General features: G+C 33.0%; 1 protein-coding gene across 1 annotated transcript; it reads right to left on the reverse strand.

Moving 5' to 3' along the window:
- Nucleotides 1–661: 661 nt before the first annotated feature.
- Nucleotides 662–24,630, reverse strand: LOC142318387 (uncharacterized). The gene is made up of 5 exons (XM_075354970.1): nucleotides 24,505–24,630; nucleotides 15,448–15,558; nucleotides 12,913–13,062; nucleotides 6,302–6,394; nucleotides 662–1,630 (listed from the first exon to the last, which is right to left on the reverse strand). Exons 1-5 carry the CDS (start codon nucleotides 24,581–24,583, stop codon nucleotides 1,035–1,037), a joined length of 1,029 nt encoding a protein of 342 aa, XP_075211085.1. The 5' UTR covers nucleotides 24,584–24,630; the 3' UTR covers nucleotides 662–1,034.

Genomic DNA, 24,630 nt, shown 5'->3' on the forward strand with positions numbered 1-24,630 from the left:
TACAGCTTAATAAGCTACTGAAACAGATGAACCAATTTATCTTTTATTCATAAATTTATACTTAACATTTGTATTTGTAGATGTAATATTTTTTTAAATATTCAATTTAATTACTCATGTCGTTTATTTATTTCAATGTACAGTGAAAAAAAAGTATATAAAAAATTATTTTATTTTTGTATGTTCTTAAATTATCAAAAATTCTTTATTTACAGGACATGTTAGTTTTACCAACACACAGTTCTCACAAAAGAAGGAAAGAATTTCAAAGCATGTTTTGCTAGTGAAGATAAATAAAAAAAGTTGATATAAATATGTATCTTGAAATGGTTTGTTTTTGAGCTAAAGCTTGCAAATGTTTCAGCCTGATTTCTGCTCCAAGGGTAAAATGAACTCGTACATTTTTTTTTTTGGAACTTAATACTATTTCATTTGGTCTTTGATTTGAGAAGTAGAATAAAATAGGCCTCAGAGCTCTATCTCTAATAAAATTTTAGAAAATTATTGTACGCGTAAAATACAAAAGAACTGGTGTACAAAGCACAATTTTTTAACTTTGACATACAAGGCTTCATTAAAACTAAAAACTTTAGTTTTCTTTTGACTCTGGTTAATCCAAAGCAAGATTTTATTAAAATTATATACAATATTTATCTGGTACATTTCACACTCTTTTAATTAAAATCAAATTTCTTAAACTCTTCTTCAAGTTCAGTTGATATTACTTACATACATGTTTTCAAAATTAAATTTTCTGTAGATTTTGTTTACTGCACTAATGAAGTTATTGTGTTTTAAGCAATTTCAGGCCAAAAACCATCAAATTTACCTGTGTATTTAATACATATAAAACAAGAGTTTTTAGTATTAAGAAATGTGATTTATTTTTTTTTAAATATGGTTTTATAAGTGTTGTACAATATGTTAAATTTTAAGAAAAGTGGTGACTTTTTAAATTAATTATTAAAAATTATTTCTTCAAATATTGAATTCAATAAATTATCAGTCAAAATTTTACTTATATCTAAAACTAATCATGAGAACAAATATTTTGTACTTGTAATAATTTCACTGTCATTAGCTTCAAGAGGTGAAGAAACATTAGCTAAATTTGTTGCAGTATCTGTTGGTATCACGTCAATGTCAATACTGTTCAGTAAACTTTCAGTAGCAGAAGTTGGAGTTTCCTGAGTAGAAAACTCATTTACTGTAGGCATATTAATTTTTTCAATTTGTGAGTTATTCGTGTCAATATATACCATGTCATTAGAGAAATCTGTTTTTACATTTTCATAGTTATGATTGAAAAATGGGTTCGTATGAAATATTGTTTCGTTAATTTTATAATCCTTTAACTTTTCCATCAAAAAATTTAGATCTGCACCAAATCTGTAATATTCTTCTTCATTTAAATGATTAATCTCTTCACCTCTTTTAACATTCAGATGAAAACAACCAAGATCATAATTGGATGAAAAACTATTCAGTAATGTAAAAGAAAGTTTTATACATCCCTGGATTGTTCGTTCATCTCCATCAACCTCAACGTCATAAATCCTAATGCAAGCTCCACTTTTCATTCTGGGCAGTGGTGTTGGGATCAAGAAGCAGACAGGAGGAGGATTCTTAACTGAAAATGTTAAACTTTATGTAATTAATGTTAGTAACATTATGGATTATTACTAGTGAGTAATTCATTTTTACTTTTTACACAACTATTTATGTAATCTTCTATAAAAAGAAAATCTAGATACTTACTTTCAACTGTAAACATACTTAACATTATGAGTGTTTTCATAAAAATTTCTACATCATTGATCTGACCCCCATAGGGGAAGATACCCATCTTATGATGATTCCGATTGCCACACCATTCCCTCTGTTCCTAACCCTGATGGATTTTACCAGAGGTCCCTCCTATAAACCCTCTGATTACATATCACAACGTCATCAGTTATAATATACATCATTAACTTAAAAAAATATTATAGAAAAAAGTTATTGCGGGTTTTCTTTGGTCAGATTTATTTAAAACTTCCTAGTATCAATAAACAAGGAAGCTGATGTAATTTGTTGATTTATTATTATAGTCGATGATGAACTGACAGTCTATGTACCATGTGATGTATAAGTTTATGTAACTGTAAATATTGATATATAATTTAATATATAACCTGCATCAGAAAATTGCTTTATAATAACTAATTAAAAATGCAATTATTGCAAACGCAAAATTGAAAATATAAAATGTATGTTTTCCATCTTGGTCATCAACATAAAATGAAACATTTTGCTGCTATTACAATCTGTTGGTAAATTAAGAAACCATTATTTTTAATTTGAATATTATTGACCATAATCTGAATACATATTTTTAGATATAAATTTGAACAAAATTAAATTAAATATATTATTTTCCTAAGCCAAGCATCAAGTTCAATTTTACTCATCAATTGATTACATTTTCATTGTTTCTTTACAGTATATTTTTTTCAAGATTAATAGATTTACATTTTTTGCTACCAATTTCTTACATTGACATGCTTTCTACATTTGAAAATAATATTAATTTCTCTTATTTTTTTTAATGCAATTAGGTTTTTATCATATTAAAATGGTTGTGAATATTCTAGACAGGGATTTTTTGTTGCTCCTATATAGAATTTTTTTCAATTTTGGAAATTGTAAATGATTTTGCAGTGAAATAAAATTGATTCAAATTTTATTTTCATTGAGCAAAGAATAAAAGAAAATAATTTTGGTACTTCAGTTAAGCACATCCTAAAATCTTTGTCTCAAAATTCTCAGACAAGAATTAGCAGTGATCTTTGTGAATTTTTCAGCAATCTTCAAAGTTACCTTAGAAATAAATATGACTTTACTATTGACAATACTTATGAGCAGTTGTTGAACTTTTAATTGTGCCAGGAAATTTAATATAAGAATTTTGAAACTGCATTGAAGTTATTCAGCTTACAAGATCAAGTGAATTTGGATGACCTTTATGAGGAACTTTGTGAAATTATGTTGAGTTTGAAAGACTGTTCAGGAAGTGATATTGCTGTTCTTAAGTTGCTTTCTTAAGTTCTTAAATTGCTTTTCTTAAGTCGCAACAAAAACTGCACCAAATATTCTAACAACAGTTGGATTTTTATTTAGCATTCCAGAATCAATACTTTTGTTGAAAGAGTATTTTCATTAATGAACAACAAATGGACTGATGTCAGGAACAGAAGCTCTTATGAACTAATAAACCAGAATGCCAAGTTCTGGATTTTATTTGCCCTGCAAGGAGTTTTAAAAGTATAACAAAGTATGTGAGACTATTAAGAGATGCAAAGTCTTCATTGAAATATAATTAAAATGCAAAAATTTGTATAACATATTTTGCATTTTTTTTTATGAAAATGCCCTAGTTTCCAATTATTATTATTATTATTATTATTATTCTACTTTACTTTGTGAAACCATATATGTGTTTGTTGTGTGTAAATTTTGAATAAAACATGTAGCTAAAAATCTTTCATTTTTCTCTGAAAAATCTGAAATTCTACTTTCTGGTCAAGGCTGCTTTTGTAATGATCATTATCATGATTAAGGTACTCTTCAAGGATGTCTGGTATGGACTTAAGGGAAGGCACAACTGCTTCTCTCATGGCTAGTAAAATATGTAGATTGTTCCAGGGGACCTCTATCATGCTGCCGTCAAAAAAAAGATTGGCTAACAATGCCCAAGGAGGTGCAGATTCTTGAAAATCCAGGTTATCCACAACCAATATTCTACTTTGTGTTTGAAATGTAAATTTAAGTGCTTAAAAAACTACATAATATGATAGCAAGCTCACCCAATTTATATACATGTAATCAATGTTAATAGATAGTTCTGAAAGGATGAATCTTTTACAACGCAATATTAAAGTAAGTGCTTTCCATGACAGGCAGTGTGAATTTGAACATTTCTTCTTCCAGTAGTAGTTTATTGTAATGATGTAGAATCTTTGAGACGTATGCACAATCCTAATGAATGGCATCTGCTTATAAACTCCTCAAAGTGTAGTTTGAAAGCAGTTTCTTCATGTTGGAAATAATATTTCTTCATGTCTTTCTTCATGTTGGAAATAATATTTCATCAATCCCTTTAGCTCATTCAGCTACATGAAGAACTCATATGAAAATATGAAACTTGTGTTGGATATGATTCAGTGTGAGAAACATTTGTGAAGACCTGAAAGTGGTATCACTGTTAACTTGGGCATACTAAATTTTGTTGCTTCTTGGGTGAGCAGGACAAAAAAGATAGGAGGAATCATTATGTTAAAAAAGAGTGGCCAAAAATAGAAACAATAACTGTAGGAGAGAACCTAGTGAGTCCAGCACTAGTAAAAGCTGAAAATGTTAACCATCCGCCACTACACATTTACATGTTTATTGCTTTTGATATCAATAAATCCAATTGCCACTGACATGCCACGTGCCTGTGGTACCAGCCAAAACCAAAAAAAAAGTATTAAATTGTATTACAGTATTCTAGCACCTGTGTGGCTATAAGCTGCTAGTTGCATCCTAATTAATACTGAGTATTAATAAAAAACCTGTATACTGTGTACTGTGTATTTTTGAGTATGAATATAAATAAAATAAAACATAAAATAAATTTAAAAAATAAAAATAAAAATTTCCTCATCATCTTGGGTCCAGGAGATGGGAAAAACAAGTGCTTAATTTGTTAAGCTAGGAAGAATGAAAACTTTTGTTAAAGCAATGAATTTTGATGGGAATGGATTTTACTTTCTAAAAAACAAGATCCTTAATATAATTGATGTTAAGATAAAGAAAGGTATATTTGTTGAGCTGCAAATAAGAAAACTAATGAATGATATTGAATTTGAAGACAATCTGAATGACTGTGAGGTTGCTGTGAGGAAATCTTTTAAAAAGACTGTAAACAACTTCCTTGGAAATCATACGGCAGATAACTACAAAGAACTATAACTGAGCTTGTTAAACACTGTAAAGGACTTTGATATAATATGTCACTAAAGATTGGAGAATGCTTTTACCAGGAAATATCCACCATGGAAACACACTACTAGAGAAAGTGGAACCCAAAAATGATAGCTGACCACTGCTAGAATCTCAAGACTTTTGTACCTACAGGAAGCTACAGTAGAAAATTCAAAAGAAGCAGATTTAGGCATGTAGAAATTTTATATATTGTTATAATGGTTTTTTCTTACAATAAAAAAATGATAATTACAAAAAACCTATGCCTGATAGTAAGAAATTACTTGTTTATTTGAAATAGGGGTTATTAAAAATACTACAAGATTCAGCTATTAACATTGTTGTAACAAACAAAAAAACAAAATTTTGTTGTCCAGTGTTAGAGTGTTCTTAATTTTCTTATTAAGTAAGCTGCAATAGTACAGATCCCCTACAGTGAGAGTCCTGCTTAAGGAATTTTTAGGGAGGAGAAAATTTGACTCAAATGAGAAGATCATTGACATTATGTGAGGATGGATCAACATGAAACCAAAAAAAAAATCTCTTTTAGGAGCAATAAGTTTCTTGAGCACTGAAACAAGTAGACTACACTGGCAGGAGACTACATTGTGACAAAGTAGGGTAATTTACCTCATTTTACTACCTAAATAAATTATAGTTGGGAAATTCCTGTTTATATTTGAACTATACTTGTATTATATATTTCAGTATCTACTAATAGACTACCTTCAATTAATGGTTTATTTTTATTTCATGATTCTACGTTGTTTGCTTTAAACCTGCATCAAAACACTTCTTCAAATGTGTTTTTGTACACCTCACAAGCCCACTATGCTGCAAGATATTTTAGTCAGGTTTAGCTGTGAAAGTGAATTATATTTTTAATTATTTTATTTTTATAAGATAATTTTTTTAAACATGTAGTTGTGTGATCAATTTTTGTAAATGAGTATTGAAAATGTATAAAATATGATTCTTTAGTTTAGTAAAAGGCTGTTGTAGGTTTTGCAAAAATACAAATAATAGTAATAAGTAACTTAAGTATGATGTTAGTTGAAACACTTATTATTAGTTATTGGTAGAATTAAGCATTGAACCTAAAATTGAAATTGCCTAAGCAATAATGTACTTACAGTGGAAATTGAGTTATTATTTACATAGTATCATTATATATAAATAATGATATATATATATATATATATTGTATATGTTTAGCTTAATTATAAATAAATACCAATAATTTAAATCAATTCTCTTTAGCAACAACAATACTTTTGACATAAAACTTAAGGTATACCTGAAATTTTTCTTTGCATTTTCACATCATCATTTACTATGAGACTGTATGAAAAGCCAATTTCCTTTTCAAGATATTCCACTTTCATGCATACTGTAAGAAAGAAAACAAGTGTAATTAATAAAATGCATTTTTATATTTTCGTATACTTACATATAATCACTACTATAAACTGATTCCAGTAAAAATAATCATACCTAATAAATGAATCTACAGCAATACATACACATCCTAAGTGGATTTCATCCATGTTTTAGGAATACACATTAATTTACAATTTAAATATTGCAGTAATTTTAAATATTGCCTATACTTCTTATTATAACTCATATATTTACATTCACTATACTTTGTTTATCCTGTACCTGCTTTATCTGTTACAAACATACACAGTTGGATTCACAAAATAACTGCATTTTAAAATTTGAGCAGTGTAGTTTTTTATCAATAAGTTATTTTTTTACATCTTGAGACACACTAATAAATTTCAAATGTTATCATTATAGGTAAACATTTTGGTATTAATATTATTACATAAAATTAATTAAATAATAATTTTTTGTTGAATTGTTTTTGTAACATAAATAACTAAAATTTTTATTTACTCTACAATTTTAGTATAATCTGAAAATATTTTCAATTTGTATAATTTTTTTAATTACAGATCTACACCTAAATAATTTTTTAATTATACTATTTACATACAGTTCATATCTTGATCAATATTATTTCTTATAATTAATTTATTACAGCAGATATTAAAGTATCCCATGAAAACTTTCATAAATCATGTAATTTTACTTTTTCTTTGACTATTTCCACTTTTTTTTTCAGTGTGTAGTCAATCCTAATTTTTTTTTTTTGTCTTCAGTCATTTGACTGGTTTGATGCAGCTCTCCAAGATTCCCTATCTAGTGCTAGTCGTTTCATTTCAGTATACCCTCTACATCCTACATCCCTAACAATTTGTTTTCCATATTCCAAACGTGGCCTGCCTACACAATTTTTTCCTTCTACCTGTCCTTCCAATATTAAAGCGACTATTCCAGGATGCCTTAGTATGTGGCCTATAAGTCTGTCCCTTCTTTTAACTATATTTTTCCAAATGCTTTTCTTCATCTATTTGCCGCAATACCTCTTCATTTGTCACTTTATCCACCCATCTGATTTTTAACATTCTCCTATAGCACCACATTTCAAAAGCTTCTAATCTTTTCTTCTCAGATACTCCGATTGTCCAAGTTTCACTTCCATATAAAACGACGCTCCAAACATATACTTTCAAAAATCTTTTCCTGACATTTAAATTAATTTTTGATGTAAACAAATTATATTTCTTACTGAAGGCTCGTTTCGCTTTTGCTATTCAGCATTTTATATCGCTCCTGCTACATTCATCTTTAGTAATTCTACTTCCCAAATAACAAAATTCTTCTACCTCTGTAATCTTTTCTCCTCCTATTTTCACATTCAGTTGTCCATCTTTGTTATTTCTACTACATTTCATAACTTTTGTTTTGTTCTTGTTTATTTTCATGCGATAGTTCTTGCGTAGGACTTCATCTATGCCGTTCATTGTTTCTTCTAAATCCTTTTTACTCTCGGCTAGAATTACTATATCATCAGCAAATCGTAGCATCTTTATCTTTTCACCTTGTACTGTTACTCCGAATCTAAATTGTTCTTTAACATCATTAACTGCTAGTTCCATGTAAAGATTAAAAAATAACAGAGATAGGGAACATCCTTGTCAGACTCTCTTTCTTATTATGGCTTCTTTCTTATGTTCTTCAATTGTTACTGTTGCTGTTTGGTTCCTGTACATGTTAGCAATTGTTCTTCTATCTCTGTATTTGAACCCTAATTTTTTTAAAATACTGAACATTTTATTCCAGTCTACGTTATCGAATGCCTTTTCTAGGTCTATAAACGCCAAGTATGTTGGTTTGTTTTTCTTTAATCTTCCTTCTACTATTAATCTGAGGCCTAAAATTGCTTCCCTTGTCCCTATACTTTTCCTGTAACCAAATTGGTCTTCTCCTAACTCTTCTTCCACTCTCCTCTCAATTCTTCTGTATAGAATTCTAGTTAAGATTTTTGATGCATGACTAGTTAAACTAATTGTTCTGTATTCTTCACATTTATCTGCCCCTGCTTTCTTTGGTATCATAACACTTTTTTTGAAGTCTGACGGAAATTCCCCTTTTCCATAAATATTACACACCAGTTTGTATAATCTATCAATCGCTTCCTCACCTGCACTGCGCAGTAATTGTATTCCGTCTATTCCAGGAGCCTTTCTGCCATTTAAATCTTTTAATGCTCTCTTAAATTCAGATCTCAGTATTGTTTCTCCCATTTCATCCTCCTCAACTTCCTCTTCTTCCTCTATAACACCATTTTCTAATTCATTTCCTCCGTATAACTCTTCAATATATTCCACCCATCTATCGACTTTACCTTTCGTATTATATATTGGTGTACCATCTTTGTTTAACACATTATTAGATTTTAATTTATGTACCCCAAAATTTTCCTTAACTTTCCTGTATGCTCCGTCTATTTTACCAATGTTCATTTCTCTTTCCACTTCTGAACACTTTTCTTTAATCCACTCTTCTTTCGCCAGTTTGCACTTCCTGTTTATAGCATTTCTTAATTGCCGATAGTTCCTTTTACTTTCTTCATCACTAGCATTCTTATATTTTCTACGTTCATCCATCAGCTGCAATATATCGTCTGAAACCCAAGGTTTTCAACCAGTTCTCTTTATTCCGCCTAAGTTTGCTTCTAAGTCATTCTGACTCACGCCCCTAACAACTACTGAAAGAGCTGCTGCCGTCTTTCAGGAATCATTCCTTAGTCTGGCTCTCAACAGATACCTCTCCGATATGGTTGCACCTTCGGTCCAGCTACTCTGTATCCCTGAGCACTCAAGCCCCCTCACCAACGGCAAGGTCTCATGATTCATAGAGGAGGCCTAATTTATACTTACTAATCAGTTTATTATACTGCATTAATATGTGTATACTGTATGCACTATATTGTATACAGTACATTACATATGTATAAATTATATTGCATAATGTATCTGATAAATTTATTCTGTATGTTATAAGATAAATTTTTATAATATTTATTACATTAACATTTAGCTGCTTTATTCCTCAATTTTCTGAAAATTATTTTTCTTAAGAAATTTCTTTTTTGAAAGAAAAGACTTCTTACATTTTTTCTTGACACTTTGAAATATAGATCTTTCTGAACTGTTTGATATGATATTTTTGCACATACATTTAATATTTTCATTTTAAATATTTTTTAATGAGAATTTTGAAAATTTTCTATCTAGTTGAAATTTGTCCAAAAATTCATTTAAGTCTGTTATGCAGATTTTAATAAGAAATCAATTACAACAAAAATGGCATTTTTTTTTTCATTTAATCTAACATCAAATATTAAGTATAGTTATGGTTAATGAAATTTAATATCTTAATTAATTACAAGCTAATGCAATATTTATTTTTTAATAAATCTGAAACTTAGGCTCATCAAAGTGGAAATTTATTTTGTGGTATGTTGTGTTTGAATAAATATCCAAGTAAGTACCATAAATGATCCAGATAGCTTCTGTTATGTGAGTGGGGATTTGAAGTTTAAAGAACAATGACAAAGTTTGACTCCACTAGTTAAAAATTATTATGAACTATATTTTAGCTGTAAAGTTGGGGATCACGATAAAAACTGGGACCCACATCTGCTGTTCAACATGTGTGAAATGTCTGATGCACTGGGTTAGGTGTTTTTGGCTCATGAGTTTTGCCATATGCCATATGGTGTGTTATGAATCACAAGATCATTTATCAGATGACTGTAATTTCTGTATTATAAAGATAAAAGGAATAAGTAGTAAATCCAAACACACAGTGTAGTACTTGGATTTACCATCTGGTATAAGGACAATGCCCCATGGTGAAGACTTGCCTGTACCTTATCCTCTAACATGTCTAACTTTAGAAGTAAATCGAAATATGAGATATCCACTGAAGTTTAACATAGGCAGCAAGATGATCCTACTTTTGAAGCAGAATCCTCTTTTGTGAACTACAACTGATAACTCAAGATGAATTGAATAGCCTTTGGTTTTTGAACTTGTCAAAGAAACAAGCCATGCTTTTGGGATCTGGCTGAAGGGTGGAATCTTCTCCATACTGACATTAAAATGTGTTTCTTCTGTAATTGTCAGGAAAATTTCAAAATCTATATTCTCAAGAAAATAGTTTAGTGTACTATAACAATATTTATGCTGTTATAGTTGCACTTCATGAGGACCATAATTCTACAGAATGGAGACAGTTAATTGAAATTCTTTGAGAATTAGTTTAAAGGCTGTTCTTTTATACAATGGCAACAAATATTCTTCTACATTGTTATTTTAAGCAACTAATATGAAAGAAACAAATGATAATATGAAAATCCTGTTACAAAAATTTAGTACAAAAGTACTGTTGGACTATATGTTGTGATTCAATTGTTGAGTTATTAATAGATTTACAGCTTGTCTACACTAAACTTTGTTGCTTTTAGTGTGAATGGGGCAGCAGGGACAAGACAACTCATTACAGCAGGAAAGAATGATCAAAGCATAAGCACTTTTGGTCTGGACAGAAAGATGTATATCTACCACTAATTGACTCAGAAATGATTCTTCTACCTCCACTGCACATAAAATTAGTGCTTTTCAAAAACCTTGTTAAGGTGATGGATAAAAATGAAGCTGAATTTTATTATTTGGAAGAAATATTTCCTCTGTTAGTGATGCTACAAATCAAGTAAGACATTTTTGTGAGTCCCCAAATAAGAACTTTAATTACAGACGGACAGTTTAAACAATTGCCTAGCCAAGTTGAAACGTTAGTATAGAGGTCGTTTATTGTACAAAATCTTTTAGAAAATCATAAATTCCCAAACTACCATGACATTATGTATGAATTATTAATCATACAAACATCTGAGGTGTAATATGTCTCAAAAAATTCATTTCTTGGATTTACACCTGGATTTCTTTTAGATAATCTTGACACCACCAGTGACAAACACAGGGAATACTTACCAGCAAATCTGAATTGTGCAAAACAGGTATTGATGATACTGGAGTGTAAGAATGCTCATAGATTATTGTTGGACGCTAAAAAGGGATGTTCCAGATGTCAAACATAAAAGTAAAACAACTACTACGTTTTAAGTAAGTTAAATAATGTACTGTATGTACATAAATTCTTACATTTCTTTCATAGTTTATTTATGTATCATAAAAAAACAGTGAGTGGTGGAGAAGTTCTATTTATATATTTGAATTCAATGTGAAAAGTTTTATTAGGATCAAATATTTTGTTCCAAAAAAAAGTTTACTTTTGTTCCTGTCCAATTAGACACATTGGTGCATCCAATAAAAAAAAAAATCTTAGTGCCTGCTACATGGTGTACCACTCTGCCATTTACATGTTGGTTTACTTTGAGAGGACTCCAATAGTGGGGGGGCGATTCATCATAATAATTGCACAACTGATACTTCCTTTGTCTTTCACATTTCATATAAAATTCTTGCCAACTGGGATATTCAGCCATTATTTTTTTTTTAATTCTCTGTAGTGTTTTACATGATTGCACCATTTTTGACATGAATAGTAACCTCCAATCTGCAAACAGCCTGTGGAATACGTCATGGTATTGTATCATAGACAGATGGTGGAAGACATCTTGACAAATTTAATTCTTACTTCTAATGAATAGGTCTGGTGTCAAGTAAAATGGTCCTTAGAGGATAATTATTAAATTTACCATAATCCATATATTCTGAAAGAGAGAGAAAATTGAATATCACAGTAAGAGGAGAGATCTTATCTGAATCTTAGAGATAGCAGCAGCACTCCTGCCTCATTGTGATGGCTCTCTGCAGGACTGGTATGAAAAGCACTATTAGCATAGCATATTGAATTTCTTTCGGTCACTTCAAGAAATGTTAGAACACTTTTCCATGCTGATGCAGCATGCATCAGCATGCAGACTATTGGACAGCACAGTCCAATAGTCTGCTGGATTAAAGACAATCCTAATTTAATCCTGTTTTTATCAAGATGCGGGTTTCTCACCTCTTTGGGTGTCTTTTGAATTTGAGCACCTTCTTTTTGAAGGCTCATTCATATTTTAAATAAACAAAAATTGTGAAATAAAATAAACTTTTGAAAAGAAAACCCCTATAAAAGAACAAATAATAATACTCTTTCAATTCTTTAAATTTTATCTTTTTGAAAATGGCATCCAGTTAATGACCAATAAATTGTAGGTAACTGTTCTCAATTTTTTTAATTTGTCATCAACTTCTAAAAGTCAAAGACTTAAATGGTCAAAAATAACTGAACGAATATTTTTTCTCTTTAGATCCTTTTTAAGTTGCTTATTTAAGTTTACAAATTACATTGCTGTGTATAAAGTATGATTATATCTATGCAAGCAATGTTGGAAAACAAATGAAAATAAATGACGTGAAGGTTAATTAAAAATTATCTGAATGGATTATCCCCACTGGAATTCTTACTATAGTTTCTAACCCATGGTGTCAATGTTAAAAGCATCCATTTTGGCTTGACTACAGCAACTGCAGAAAAACTTGCAACGACTGCAGCCACAGTGAGGTAATAGACGAAGAAACAGATTGTCAGAGAGTCTTACACTCCCTAAACGTTGAGGCACCAACCCACCTGCAAAAAATAAAATGTTTTATTTTTCATTACATATTGGTAATCAAATCAATATTAAACATTTATTTTATTCTAATTATTATATATTCTTAATAACAATATGAACTATAATTAATTATTGCTTGTAATATATTAATTGTAATAGTAGTGGTGGGTGGTGGTGGTGGTAATAGCCAGTGACAATGGCAACAGTAGTATTATGATTTAATGCTAGATATCAAAATTTAAATACCAGATATAAATTACGGGGCTCAGCTGATAAATATTACACATATATGCGTAGCATGGGAATGATAACAAATATTGGAATGAAATAAAAAATGAATAAAAGTACAATACCTTAGCTACAAATTTCAGTACTTATTTTTCAATATAATCCCCATTGATACACTTTTCCCAACGTGTGACAAGTTCTTCCATACAGTCATTGAAAAATTCTGGCAGTCTTTCCCGGATCCAAATGGCCACAGCTTCCTTCACCTCATCATCGGTGGTGTAATGATTACTTTGAGATCCCTCTTGAGATGAGGGAAGAAGTTAAAGTCGAACAGAGACAAATCCAGCGAGTAAGGCGGATGCAGAATACGCTCAACTTCAGCTTTCGGAGAGCCTTGAAAGGAATAATTCATCAAAAGAGTATAAAATATACTCCTGAACAGAATGAAAAATCAAGAGGTAAAATAACCATAGTAGAAACAGTTAAAACTATGCTAAGCAAAATCATTGGAAAAATGTTTTAGTGAATACTGCTGTTAAATTTTAAATAAAACCAGTAAAGTAGAAGGAAGAATGCCATCTGAATTATGGTTTGATAAAAGTTTTGACATAAACCAGCTACGCATATTTGGTTCAGAAGTGTATGTACATGTACCTAAACAAAGGAGATTGAAATGGGTTGTTAAAAGTAAAAGTGAAATATTCATGAGGTACATTGAATAAACAAATGGATGGATATAGAATTTTTTCTGTAATATATATATACAAAATCAAGAATATAGAAATAGCAAGAGATATTGTGTTATCAACATAAAAACTTAAAATGAAGGAAAAGAATTCGAAAATGTATTTGAAATGCCAGAAATGATCAATGAATTCAGTATGGAGAGAATGAGGGAAACATAGACAGAAGCTTAAGAGATAAGAGAACAAGAAAGACAAAATATTCTAACTGAGGCACAAGAGATCAATCCACAGGATAACAAACAAGAAATATGAGAAGAAAAGCAAAATCTTAGAAGAAAAAGCAAAGCTAATTTGGTTGAAAGATTATGAACTAAGATTTGTAAATGTCAATGCAGAAGAAAACCCAACAACCTATGCAGAAGCAGTGAAATGTGGTGGTGTGAATAAATGATTTGAAGCTATAATGGCTGAATTGAAGATTTTAAATGAAACTAAGACATGGACTGAAGTAAAATCACCAGTAAATAAAGAAATGATTGAGACAATATGGGTGTTTAAAAGGAAAGAAGTTGAGAAGAGTAATGTGCAATATAAAGTTAGGTTGTTGGCTAGAGGTTTACAACAGATAGTCAATATAGTGTTGAATAATATCTATGCTCCTGCTGCAAAATTATCAACCTTTAGAATATTATGAGCACGACAAATAAACTGAGTCAACCAGTCTACCAGATCATATAGATGTGAAAGGAGCGTTTTTATATAGTGAAATACAAGATGGCGGTATATTTTCTATTAACCAGTTGTAGTAATCTTATGTATACAGCAATGGGTTCAAGGCCAGAAATATGTTGTGCTATTACTATTTTGAGTCTTTTTTTTAAATGTTGCAAGTGAATTATTGAATAAAAGACTGAAATATGTTCTTTTATCTCTTTGTATTAAGGTTTAATTTACAAGTAGATTGACTGATGTGATTCTAGTATATGCTGATACTGAGTGTGGTAGTGATTGTGACAGAAAGTTGATAACTGGTTACTTCTTTAAAATTTTTGGAAATTTAGTATCTTTATGTATACAAATACTTACTGGTATGTAGCAAGCAGAACAGATTCAATATATTATAGCAATAAATCAAAGAGATTGGTTACTTTTGACACTTTTCAATCCAAGGAGATTTTTTAATTTTCTTATTTACTAGTATAACTATTATATTCCATATTTATATAAAATATGGAAATTCTTACCACAGAATAATCTTCTTTCATAGAACCTTAAAAAAATTAAAAACAAAAATAAAAAATTTATAAAAACTTTATGGAGAAATTGTTTAATCATTTGGATGTAAAAAAGTTTTATTATATTCAGTAACTTGTTTTGCAATTTACTTATTTTTGTTTTGTGTGTTTAATTTATTTTTTTAAACCATGTTAACTGAAAACATTTTATAGCAAGTCTTTAAAAAATGAATTTCTGTATACTTACTAAGGCTAATGCTAGGATCTGTATTATAGAATACATAAGTACCATCAGGTAAAAATTCATTTGCTTTTACAGTAAAATTTAGGTGATTCCTCTTTAAAGCTGAATATAGTCCTGAAACATTTTAAAATTCAAGTAGAATTCATAAATTAATGCTAGTTAGATTTTTTCTAAACCCAAACACAATCTGTTACAATAAAGTAAACAAACAGCGCTGTCGTTATTACAATGCTTGTGGACTTGAAGTCAAGAGTTCTAAGGTTCAATCCTAGTAAAGGCAGTTACTTTTGTACGGACTTAAATACTAGATCATGGATACCAGTGTTCTTTGGTGTTTGGGTTTCAATTAACCACACATCTCAGGAGTGGTCAACCTGAGACTGCACAAGACTACATTTCATTTACATTAACACATATCATCCTCTGAAGTAATATAGTGGTTCCAGAGGCTAAACAGAAAAAGAAAGAAAGGTAGACATATTCAAAAGATCAAAACACAACATTGAGAGCACTGTAACATTGACAATAATCTGGATGTTCAGTTTATAGGATAAAAATAAAAACTAAAAGCACACTGTATTGTAAATAGAAAGAACAAATTATCATTTTAGACAATACTAATCAAAAGGAAAAAATTAGTTTAAAAATATCAAACCACTGAATCCGCCAACTCATGCACTTCTAAGCTAACTTTATAATTTCAAATGGGACTGCCCAAAACAATACTTCGAACTTTTTCTTCAACATTAGTTTGTATTGTTCATTATACGTTTTCTTAGACATGTTCATTACATTGAGTTCTATATACTATCTCCAAGATAACAAATAATGTTGGTGATTCAAAAATTGTAATAGCCATCTATTTTTAAACTTCATTATGAAAACAATTTTTGAGTGTTTCCTCAATTTCTTTCAATAACAATGTAGTATATTTCTTTCTTTGCACATACATTTTTTCGTAATTATTTTGATGGATGACGCACATTCTAAAGTCAATAATCTTTGCATATGTTGTGTTTACTGCGCTGTTTGTAATTACACAAAATAGTGTCGCTTTATTGTAGTTGTTGACTTTAAGATTTAAAAAAAAAAAAAAACTACATATTCCCATAGCGGCGAGGGTAATGTTTTGAATTGGTATCAATATTCTCTTGTGTTTACATTTTAAATTGGGCACTTTAATATTTAACGTTAATTGTACTTAGCGAAGCAAAGTGAGCGTTAAGCTATCTTTGGTTAGGTTAACAGTTATTCTTATACGGATTTGAGTACTAGATTGTGGATACTGGTGTTCTTTGGTGGTTGGGTTTAAATTAACCACATATCTCAGGCATCGTAGAACTGAGACTGCACAAGACTACACTTCACTTACACTCATATATACCAACCTCATTCATGCTCTGAAGGAATACTTTTCTGTTATGTTCAGTAAAATCTCTTCTTAATAACCAGCAGTAGTTGCCCATCATAGTGGGTCCCAGCGTCCCTGGTATCGTGTTTCCATTGTCCTGATGTCCTTGTGAAATCTCTCTCCTTGTTCGTCACTTACTGCACCCAAATTTTCAGGAAAGAATCCAAATAAGAGTGAAAATACATTTTTAAGAATATGTGACATCCTAATAATTTATGGCTTTTAAGAGTTCTATGATGGCTTTATAGTTTCTATCTTTCTTATTTACCCAGAACACTTATTATAATTTACCCACTATACTTATAAAACACAGTTCCAAGCTGCCAATTCTTTGTCATTTATTTTTCTTTAAAAAAGGGAATTATTTAAAGGTTTCTTATATAAGGTCCAATAAAGATGTCTTTTAGTTTTGCATCACTTAACTAGGAAGATGGTTCTTTAAGTACTTGAAACCATTAGCTTCTTTATCCATAGCTTTAACAAAGTTTTTCATTAGTCCAAGCTTAACATAGAGAGGCCAAAGAAGCACCATTTTTTTATCAACGAGGGAAGCATACTTTATATTTGAAGTACCTGGTTAAAAAGAGTTCTATGAGGCCAATCTTTCTTAATGAAATAATCTTGTGCTGTCCGACCAACCTATAGGCATAAAAAACAACAATACTTTGTAAAACCCCTTGAACCCCTAGCAATCACTTTTAAATCTCTACAAATATCCCACTGATAATGATCATACTTCACATCATTTAGTATGGTAGACAAGTTATGGTAGTCTTTCTAATTGTCACTGAATGAGCTAAAGGAATAGATGGTTTATCGTCTCCATTATAAAGCAAGACTACTTTTAAGCTGTATTTAGATGAATCTATGAAAATACGCCATTCGGAAGGTGATTATGTCATTACATTATTAATAGTGAAATAATAATAATAATTTTTTTTTTTTTTTTGCGGAGGGAGGTGGAAATGCATTTACACACGGAGTGTCGGGCTCCCGCTGATGGTAATATCCAATCACTATCAGCAGACTACTGATTAAAACCACCCGCTTTCTACCAGGACTTGACCCAGAACCGTTCAACACATTACTAAACAGATTACCGGTCGAGTCCTCCTATACTAGCCTGATTAGGTGCTACCTAATTTTCAGTGTCTTAGCCTTATCTATTTATTACATACTAAAAACGTATGCTCAGAATCATCGTCCTGTTCGCAGTACATGCACGTGGGTTCATTCCTTCTTTCCACCTTATGGAGATAACCATTGAAACACCCATGTCCCATCAGGAACTGGGTGATCCAATAGTCAGTCTCTTCATGACGCCTGCTAATCCATCCTGTTAATTCTGGAATTAAAGTTCTTGTCCATCCAGCCACTCCAGCCTCCGCCCATCTCTCCTGCCAGATTCTATGTATGTTTTCCCTGACTTCATTTTCTGCTCTCCCTAAAAACCTGTCAGTTCTATATCTGGCGATAAGGTCAATCGGTAACATTCCCGAGAGCACACAGAGGGCCTCGTAAGAAACAGTTCTATAGGCAGATACTACTACTAATCCCAGTAGTATCCCCCTGTGTGCTCTCTTCAACCTGTCTCTGTTTCTGCTAATAGTGAGAGCACAACTCCATGCCGGCACGGTATACATCATTGTTGACACTACGGTTGTCGCTAAAACTCTTCTTTTTGATGCCCAAGGAGCGCTCTGCTTTGACAAAATTATATTTAGGCATTTAGTCAGTTTCTCCGCACTCTAACAGACACTTAGTACCTGCTCAGTAAATCTGCAGTTTTTCTGTAAGATGACTCCAAGATATTTTAATACTGTTACTTCCTCAATATTATAGTCTCCAATTCGTATATCTACTGGCTGCAACACACGTTTTCCAGTGAATTTAATGTATTTACATTTTTCAATCGAAAGCTGCAATCCCCTATCAATGAGCCGTCTACCGACTGTCTCTAATGCAGCGTTTGCCTTATTTTTAACTTCATCGATCGTTCTGGCCTGCACAAGGATTGCCAGATCATCTGCGTATGCTATAATTTGTACACCCTCAGGAAATGTTAGCCGAAGCACACCATCAAAGGCAATGACCCATAAAAGTGGTCCAAGGACTGAGCCCTGCGGTACTCCGGCGCTCATACTAAAGGATATCTCTTGCTCTTGCGCCTTGACTATACAACTGTGATTTTTGAGGTATTCCTCTACTTGCCTCCTCAAGTACGGGCTAATTTCCTTTTCAACCATGGCAGCATTAATATATTTCCATGGAATCGACCCGAAAGCATTCTTCACATCTAAAGAGACAAGCAAAGGAATGTTTCTTGTCCGCCAAGTACCTCTTCTAGTTTCGTTAGCCCAACTAATCACCTTAGTAATTGCCTGAACTGTTGCCTTTCCAAAAACCAAACTGATTAGCACTTCTTCCACCATCTTCCACCTCCTGCACTATGCGGCCAGCCAACATTTTTTCGACCACTTTTTCCATTGTGTTGAGGAATAATAATGCCCTGAGGTAGATAATCCCCACGTCCGGAACACAACATCACGTCCAGGGCGGCAACAGCTCTACTCACGTACAATTCATGCAGCTGACTAACGGGGTTCCGAATGTTGTTGTCGGACATGCTATTGTTCGGCCGAATTACATCTACAGGCCGAGTTTAAGGACTGGATTTCGCGGCCACCTGCAGGTATGACATTTTTTAACTGTTAAGGACATGGATTGATACCACCATTAGAGCTGGCGATGTGGCGACCACGGTCGAAGTTATTTGCAGGTGTAACGGAGGCCTTTCGCTGTCCACATGCCCCCCGCGATGGCAAGCATGTAGTTAAGGTGCCCATTTTTTTCGGCGCATGGGAGCCCCGAAAACCGTGGTGTGTAGGGGCCTGGAATCATTGCAGATACTGCGCATCCGCTCTTTGCCAAGACGTATGCCGGTTCCACCCGAACCGTACCCGAACGGACCTCCAGGGTTGGTAGCCCTGGAGTGGGGGTGTGCCCCGGCGGCTAGCCTTACTACAGAAGGGATCAAAGATCATGCAAACTGATCAAAAACCAAACGTGGCAGAGGGTTCATGTAAACACCCTCGTTTAGAACCGGCCGTTACGCCTCAGGCAAAACGGAGAAAGAGCGCGGAATCAAAGAAAATTGAAGTTGAGGCTAGAAAAAACTTACAAAAAGCTTTATTCAAGAATAGTAATGTTCCAAACCAAATACTTGGTCATTACACAGGAGGATGGTAATTTCTCGAGGGTGAGTCCTTTTCTCATTGCTCGAGAAATAACTAAATGCGCTGGAGGCCCTGTTAAAGGAATAAGGAAGACCTTCACTAGACTTCATGTTGAGACTGTAAATGATGCTCAATCTCAGAACATCCTACGGCTTAAAAGGACTGGAGAATTGGTTGTACGCGTCGATCCCCACGGCACGCTCAACACCTCAAGGGGTGTAGTCGTCTGTCGGGATCTTCTAAATTGCTCGGAGCAAGAGATTGTTGAGGAGTTGTCATCACAAGGAGTAATAGAGTGTCGTCGATTGAACATGAGAAGGAACGGCGAGGTCCTACCCTCAGCCTCTCATGTCCTCACTTTCAACCGGCCTACTTTGCCGGAGAAGGTAAGAGCGGGGATTCATCGATTGGATGTGCGGGCTTTTGTCCCGCAGCCAATGAGATGCTTTAAGTGCCAACGTTTTGGCTACACCACTCTTAGATGTGAAAGACCGCAAATATGTGTGTGCGGTGATGAGGTGCATGAAGGAGAGCCGTGTAAAGAGCCTCCTACATGTATCAATTGCAACGGACAGCATTCATGTAGATCCAGGAATTGTCCTGTCTACAAAGACGAAGTAGCTGTGCAGAAAAATAAAACCCTACAAAAAGTCAGCTACTTTGAGGCCAAAAAGATAGTAAGCGCCCGCAAACCTAGAGCAACAACAACCTATGCTCAGGCTGCGGCTGCTGTTCCTGCTCCTGCTCCAGTAGCTGTTGATGAAGGTGAGATTATCAACAAACTTGCGCCCACTTTGGCTGGCTTGATTGAAAGGATTATTGAAACCAAAATGAAGCCTTTCAGTAGTAAAGAACAGGTCAAGCCAAAGATGTTAGTACAGCCTCCTGAAGATAAATCTCCAAAACCGAAAGTTGCTCTTGTAGAGAAGAAAACGGACGCGAAAGTAGAATCCCAAGTCCGTCTTAGTGAGATACTTATTGATGATAAGAAGAAAGTGACAGCTACAGAGTCTGTTATGGAGGCTCCCAAGCGTCCTGCAACTGAGGTGGCCTCTAAGCCTCAAAGGCCACAAAAAATCATCACACAGGGGGGGCAAGTGTCCTCCACTCCAGGGACGGTGACTGGTGCGATTCCAGTGTCGGGGGTCGGCCAGGTTGTCGCCTCTCAATCGGCGCCTGAAACTGGCGCCAATCCATGTCCGTCGTCGTCGGCGGCTTCGGTGGTCTCCGATTCGGAGACCGGAAGCTATACGGGCGACGACGTTCTCCGCGAACACGAAGCTGTTCGCAATATGGAGAAAAAAAGGGTGGCCGAAAGGTAAACCTAGGCCATAATTTAATTTAAAATTAGCGAGTCGATTGTACAATGGAACATCAATGGATGTTTTTCAAACATCCATGAGCTCCAACGCTTGGTACATGATGTAGACCCGATTTGTATATGTCTGCAAGAAACACATTTCTGCCGAAATGAAAATTTTCAATTAAGAGGATATGATATATTTCGGCGAGATCAACCGCCAAATGTAAGTTAGAGGTGGAGTAACCATATTAACATCGACCAGAGCTACCGCCGAAGTTGTTAAACTAAATACAAACCTACAAGCGGTCGCCATTAGAATGAAGCGTCCGCTTCAGGTCACTGTTTGCAGCATATACTTGCCGAATTTTGATTGGATTGAGGATGACATAGCATGATTAATTTCTGAGCTTCCCCCACCTATTTTACTGGTGGGTGATTTTAATGCTCATAATTCTATTTGGGGATCAGATCGAGTAGTTCCCCGCGGAAGAGAATTGGAAAGGTTCCTGATGAATTCTGAACTTATGCTTTTAAACGATGGGTCAGGAACTTTTTTCAATGCCAGAGATGGAGCGACGTCCTGTATAGATCTTGCACTCATAAGCGGATCGATAGCACCGAGGTACACCTTCCATGTTTTAGACGATTTGCATGGAAGCGATCATTTCCCGGTGCAAATTGTAACTAATGTTACAATAAAAATATACCCCATCTCTAAAAGATGGTTGTTTGACAAGGCAGATTGGACGAGCTTCACGGCTAAGATGATACTACCCGAAACAACTGAAGTTATCGGGGACACTGTCAACGAGAGGCTTTTTGGCCGTCCTGAACAAGTGGTCAGATTGCTCTTATGACGCTGGAAGGACCCCGATGGGTTACGTCCTACGGAACTGTTTTTAGGAGGGAGTCAACTGCCACGGCATCCTGAGGCGACTGATTTGCTGCTTAATGTCGGTTCTGGTCTCCCCGAGGGTGCTTAAATAAATAATTAAACGAGACAGGCAGAAGGAGATATGGTATTGTAAAGACTTGTATTTTCTATTTATGTTATTTGTGATTTTACTCAAAGTTTTAAGATTGGGGCTCTTTACACCCCATAATTGTTGTTTTGTTTATTGTTGTTATATTAATGTTTTTGTGTATTTTGTGCTTTTAAATAAAAATGTAAGGTCCCTTTATACTCTTACATCTCTTACATATGACGACCCTGATGCTGATACTATCCTCTTTTTTTGACGAGAGCTAATGACCTTAGCAGTCGATGCCCATAAAACAAAGAAAATAAAATAGATAGATTTCATAAGAAAGCTACCAATTGTAATGGGTACCATGATCCAACTTCTGGAAAATTTCGACATATCTTCGCATTTCACATCCCCCAGCTCAAAAGTTTATATATATATACACACACACAGAGAGTGTTTCTAAAATGGTGGGCTGGCTATACTTTTTTGGATTCTACTTGTAAGATTAAACAAAAAATATCCTTAGGAAAAATGGCAATTTCTTCTTCATTCTCCCCGCTGTCCGCCATTTTGTTATAAAAATTTATATCTCTAGTTCGGATAGAGAAATCATATTAATAATTTGTAAGCGTCTTTGTAACAATGTTTTAAAATTAGCAAAAATCAAGACTTAAATACATTAGGAAATGAATAACAGTTGTAAAATAAAAAATAAAGGAAATTAATAAATTCAGTTTTCATTTCATTCAATGTACATTTTATCGAAAAAAAATAAAAGTAAGAATAATGGAAAATTGTTTTAATATAGGCATTATGTTTAATATGAAAATAAAAGACAATTATCACAGAAATAAAGACTCAAGTCACAGTACATAATCTTCCACAAAACATCATATGTTGTTGTTTTTACTCATTCAATGTCCAGCCCAACTAATTTGTCTGTTTTGACTGTATTGTTGTCTATATTACTTTAGAAACATGGTAGCCGAACAAACAAACAAACCATATTGTGGGAATGTGTGAATGTGTTTATGGAACTGTTTCTTTGTCTTCCATAATTTATTAACCAAATTACACAGGTATAGAATATGTCATTTGCCCCATTATAAACTTATAAAATCCATAAAGTAACACATTGTAAAACTTAACACTGCACAATTGCATCAGAGGCTTTCAAACTTCCTCTGACAAAGATTCTTAGGATACCTTAACTTCTAAAGGATGAACTGGCTGATAGTGGAATGCCTTCTGTACAGAGGAGACAGGTAGGTAATCGGAGGGTAATAAGATATCTTTGACAGACTAACAGGCAAAGATTTGTTATACCCAGAACATAAATGTTTGAGACATCTAACCCAGAATGGATTGCTGTCCTTCTGATAGGTGTACACTTCTCTGGTATTTACATTAGGAGTTGAAGCTATAGAATTTTTAACCCAGCTTAGAACCAGATATTTCTAATATGAGCCAGTAACTCAGTACCACACACCAGTTCTTAAGAGATTTTATTGTACTACTCTCATCAGCTACTCCTGACTGAGCATGTACATGACTGATTTTATCAACTGGTGTGATTGCATTGTATACTAGAAAGCTAATAAACTTATCACTTGCAGGTTGCTAAATTAAAAAAAAAAATCAAATAATAGTCATTAAAATACAGGTACATGTTGAGTACCAGTATTTTAATGCATGTTTGTGTTCTAATCTAAAAAAAATAATAATAAAAAAACATACAGCTAACACATACTCATGTCAGGTGTTATACAGCATATTCTATTTAAAAGGCAGATTACATTTTTTACTAGTTAAAAAATCAAACCAGTTTGTGTTTTATACATTTAAACTTTTCTGGATAATTTTCATAACTGCATGCAATATTAGAAATTAATTATTGAAAACTGAACATTACTACTGCTACTTAAAGCACTGTCTCATATTAACATTAACGACATCTTAGGAATGGTTGACCTGAGACTGTACAAGACTAACACTTCATTTGCATTCATACATATCATCCTCATTCATCCTCTGAACCTTAAGATGGTTCCAGAGGCTAAACAAAGAAAGAAAAAAAGTACTGTCACAAAAAGAAATAAATAAACAGCTTTTAAAAACAAATCACATAATGTTAATAGTTACCATTCATAATCATCGGCAATGAAGTAGCACACATAGCAGAAGTAACAATAAATATCACTGATTTCAAAATGTCATACATTTTTAATAAGAATGTAGGAAATGAAATTTATCTCTGGTATACAATGA

Source organism: Lycorma delicatula, chromosome 1 (genome assembly GCF_047948215.1).
Source record: "Lycorma delicatula isolate Av1 chromosome 1, ASM4794821v1, whole genome shotgun sequence".
Taxonomy (NCBI): domain Eukaryota; kingdom Metazoa; phylum Arthropoda; class Insecta; order Hemiptera; family Fulgoridae; genus Lycorma; species Lycorma delicatula.

Bases quoted from the DNA above. Each gene is read 5' to 3' on its own strand.
- LOC142318387 (XM_075354970.1), bottom strand. From the start codon at position 24,583: ATGTATGACATTTTGAAATCAGTGATATTTATTGTTACTTCTGCTATG. The intron at 15,559-24,504 runs GTAACTATTAAC...AAAATGTTTCAG, and splicing joins ATTGCCGATGATTATGAATG to GACTATATTCAGCTTTAAAG. The intron at 6,395-12,912 runs GTTAGAAACTAT...TCTTTCTTACAG, and splicing joins TTTTAACATTGACACCATGG to TATGCATGAAAGTGGAATAT.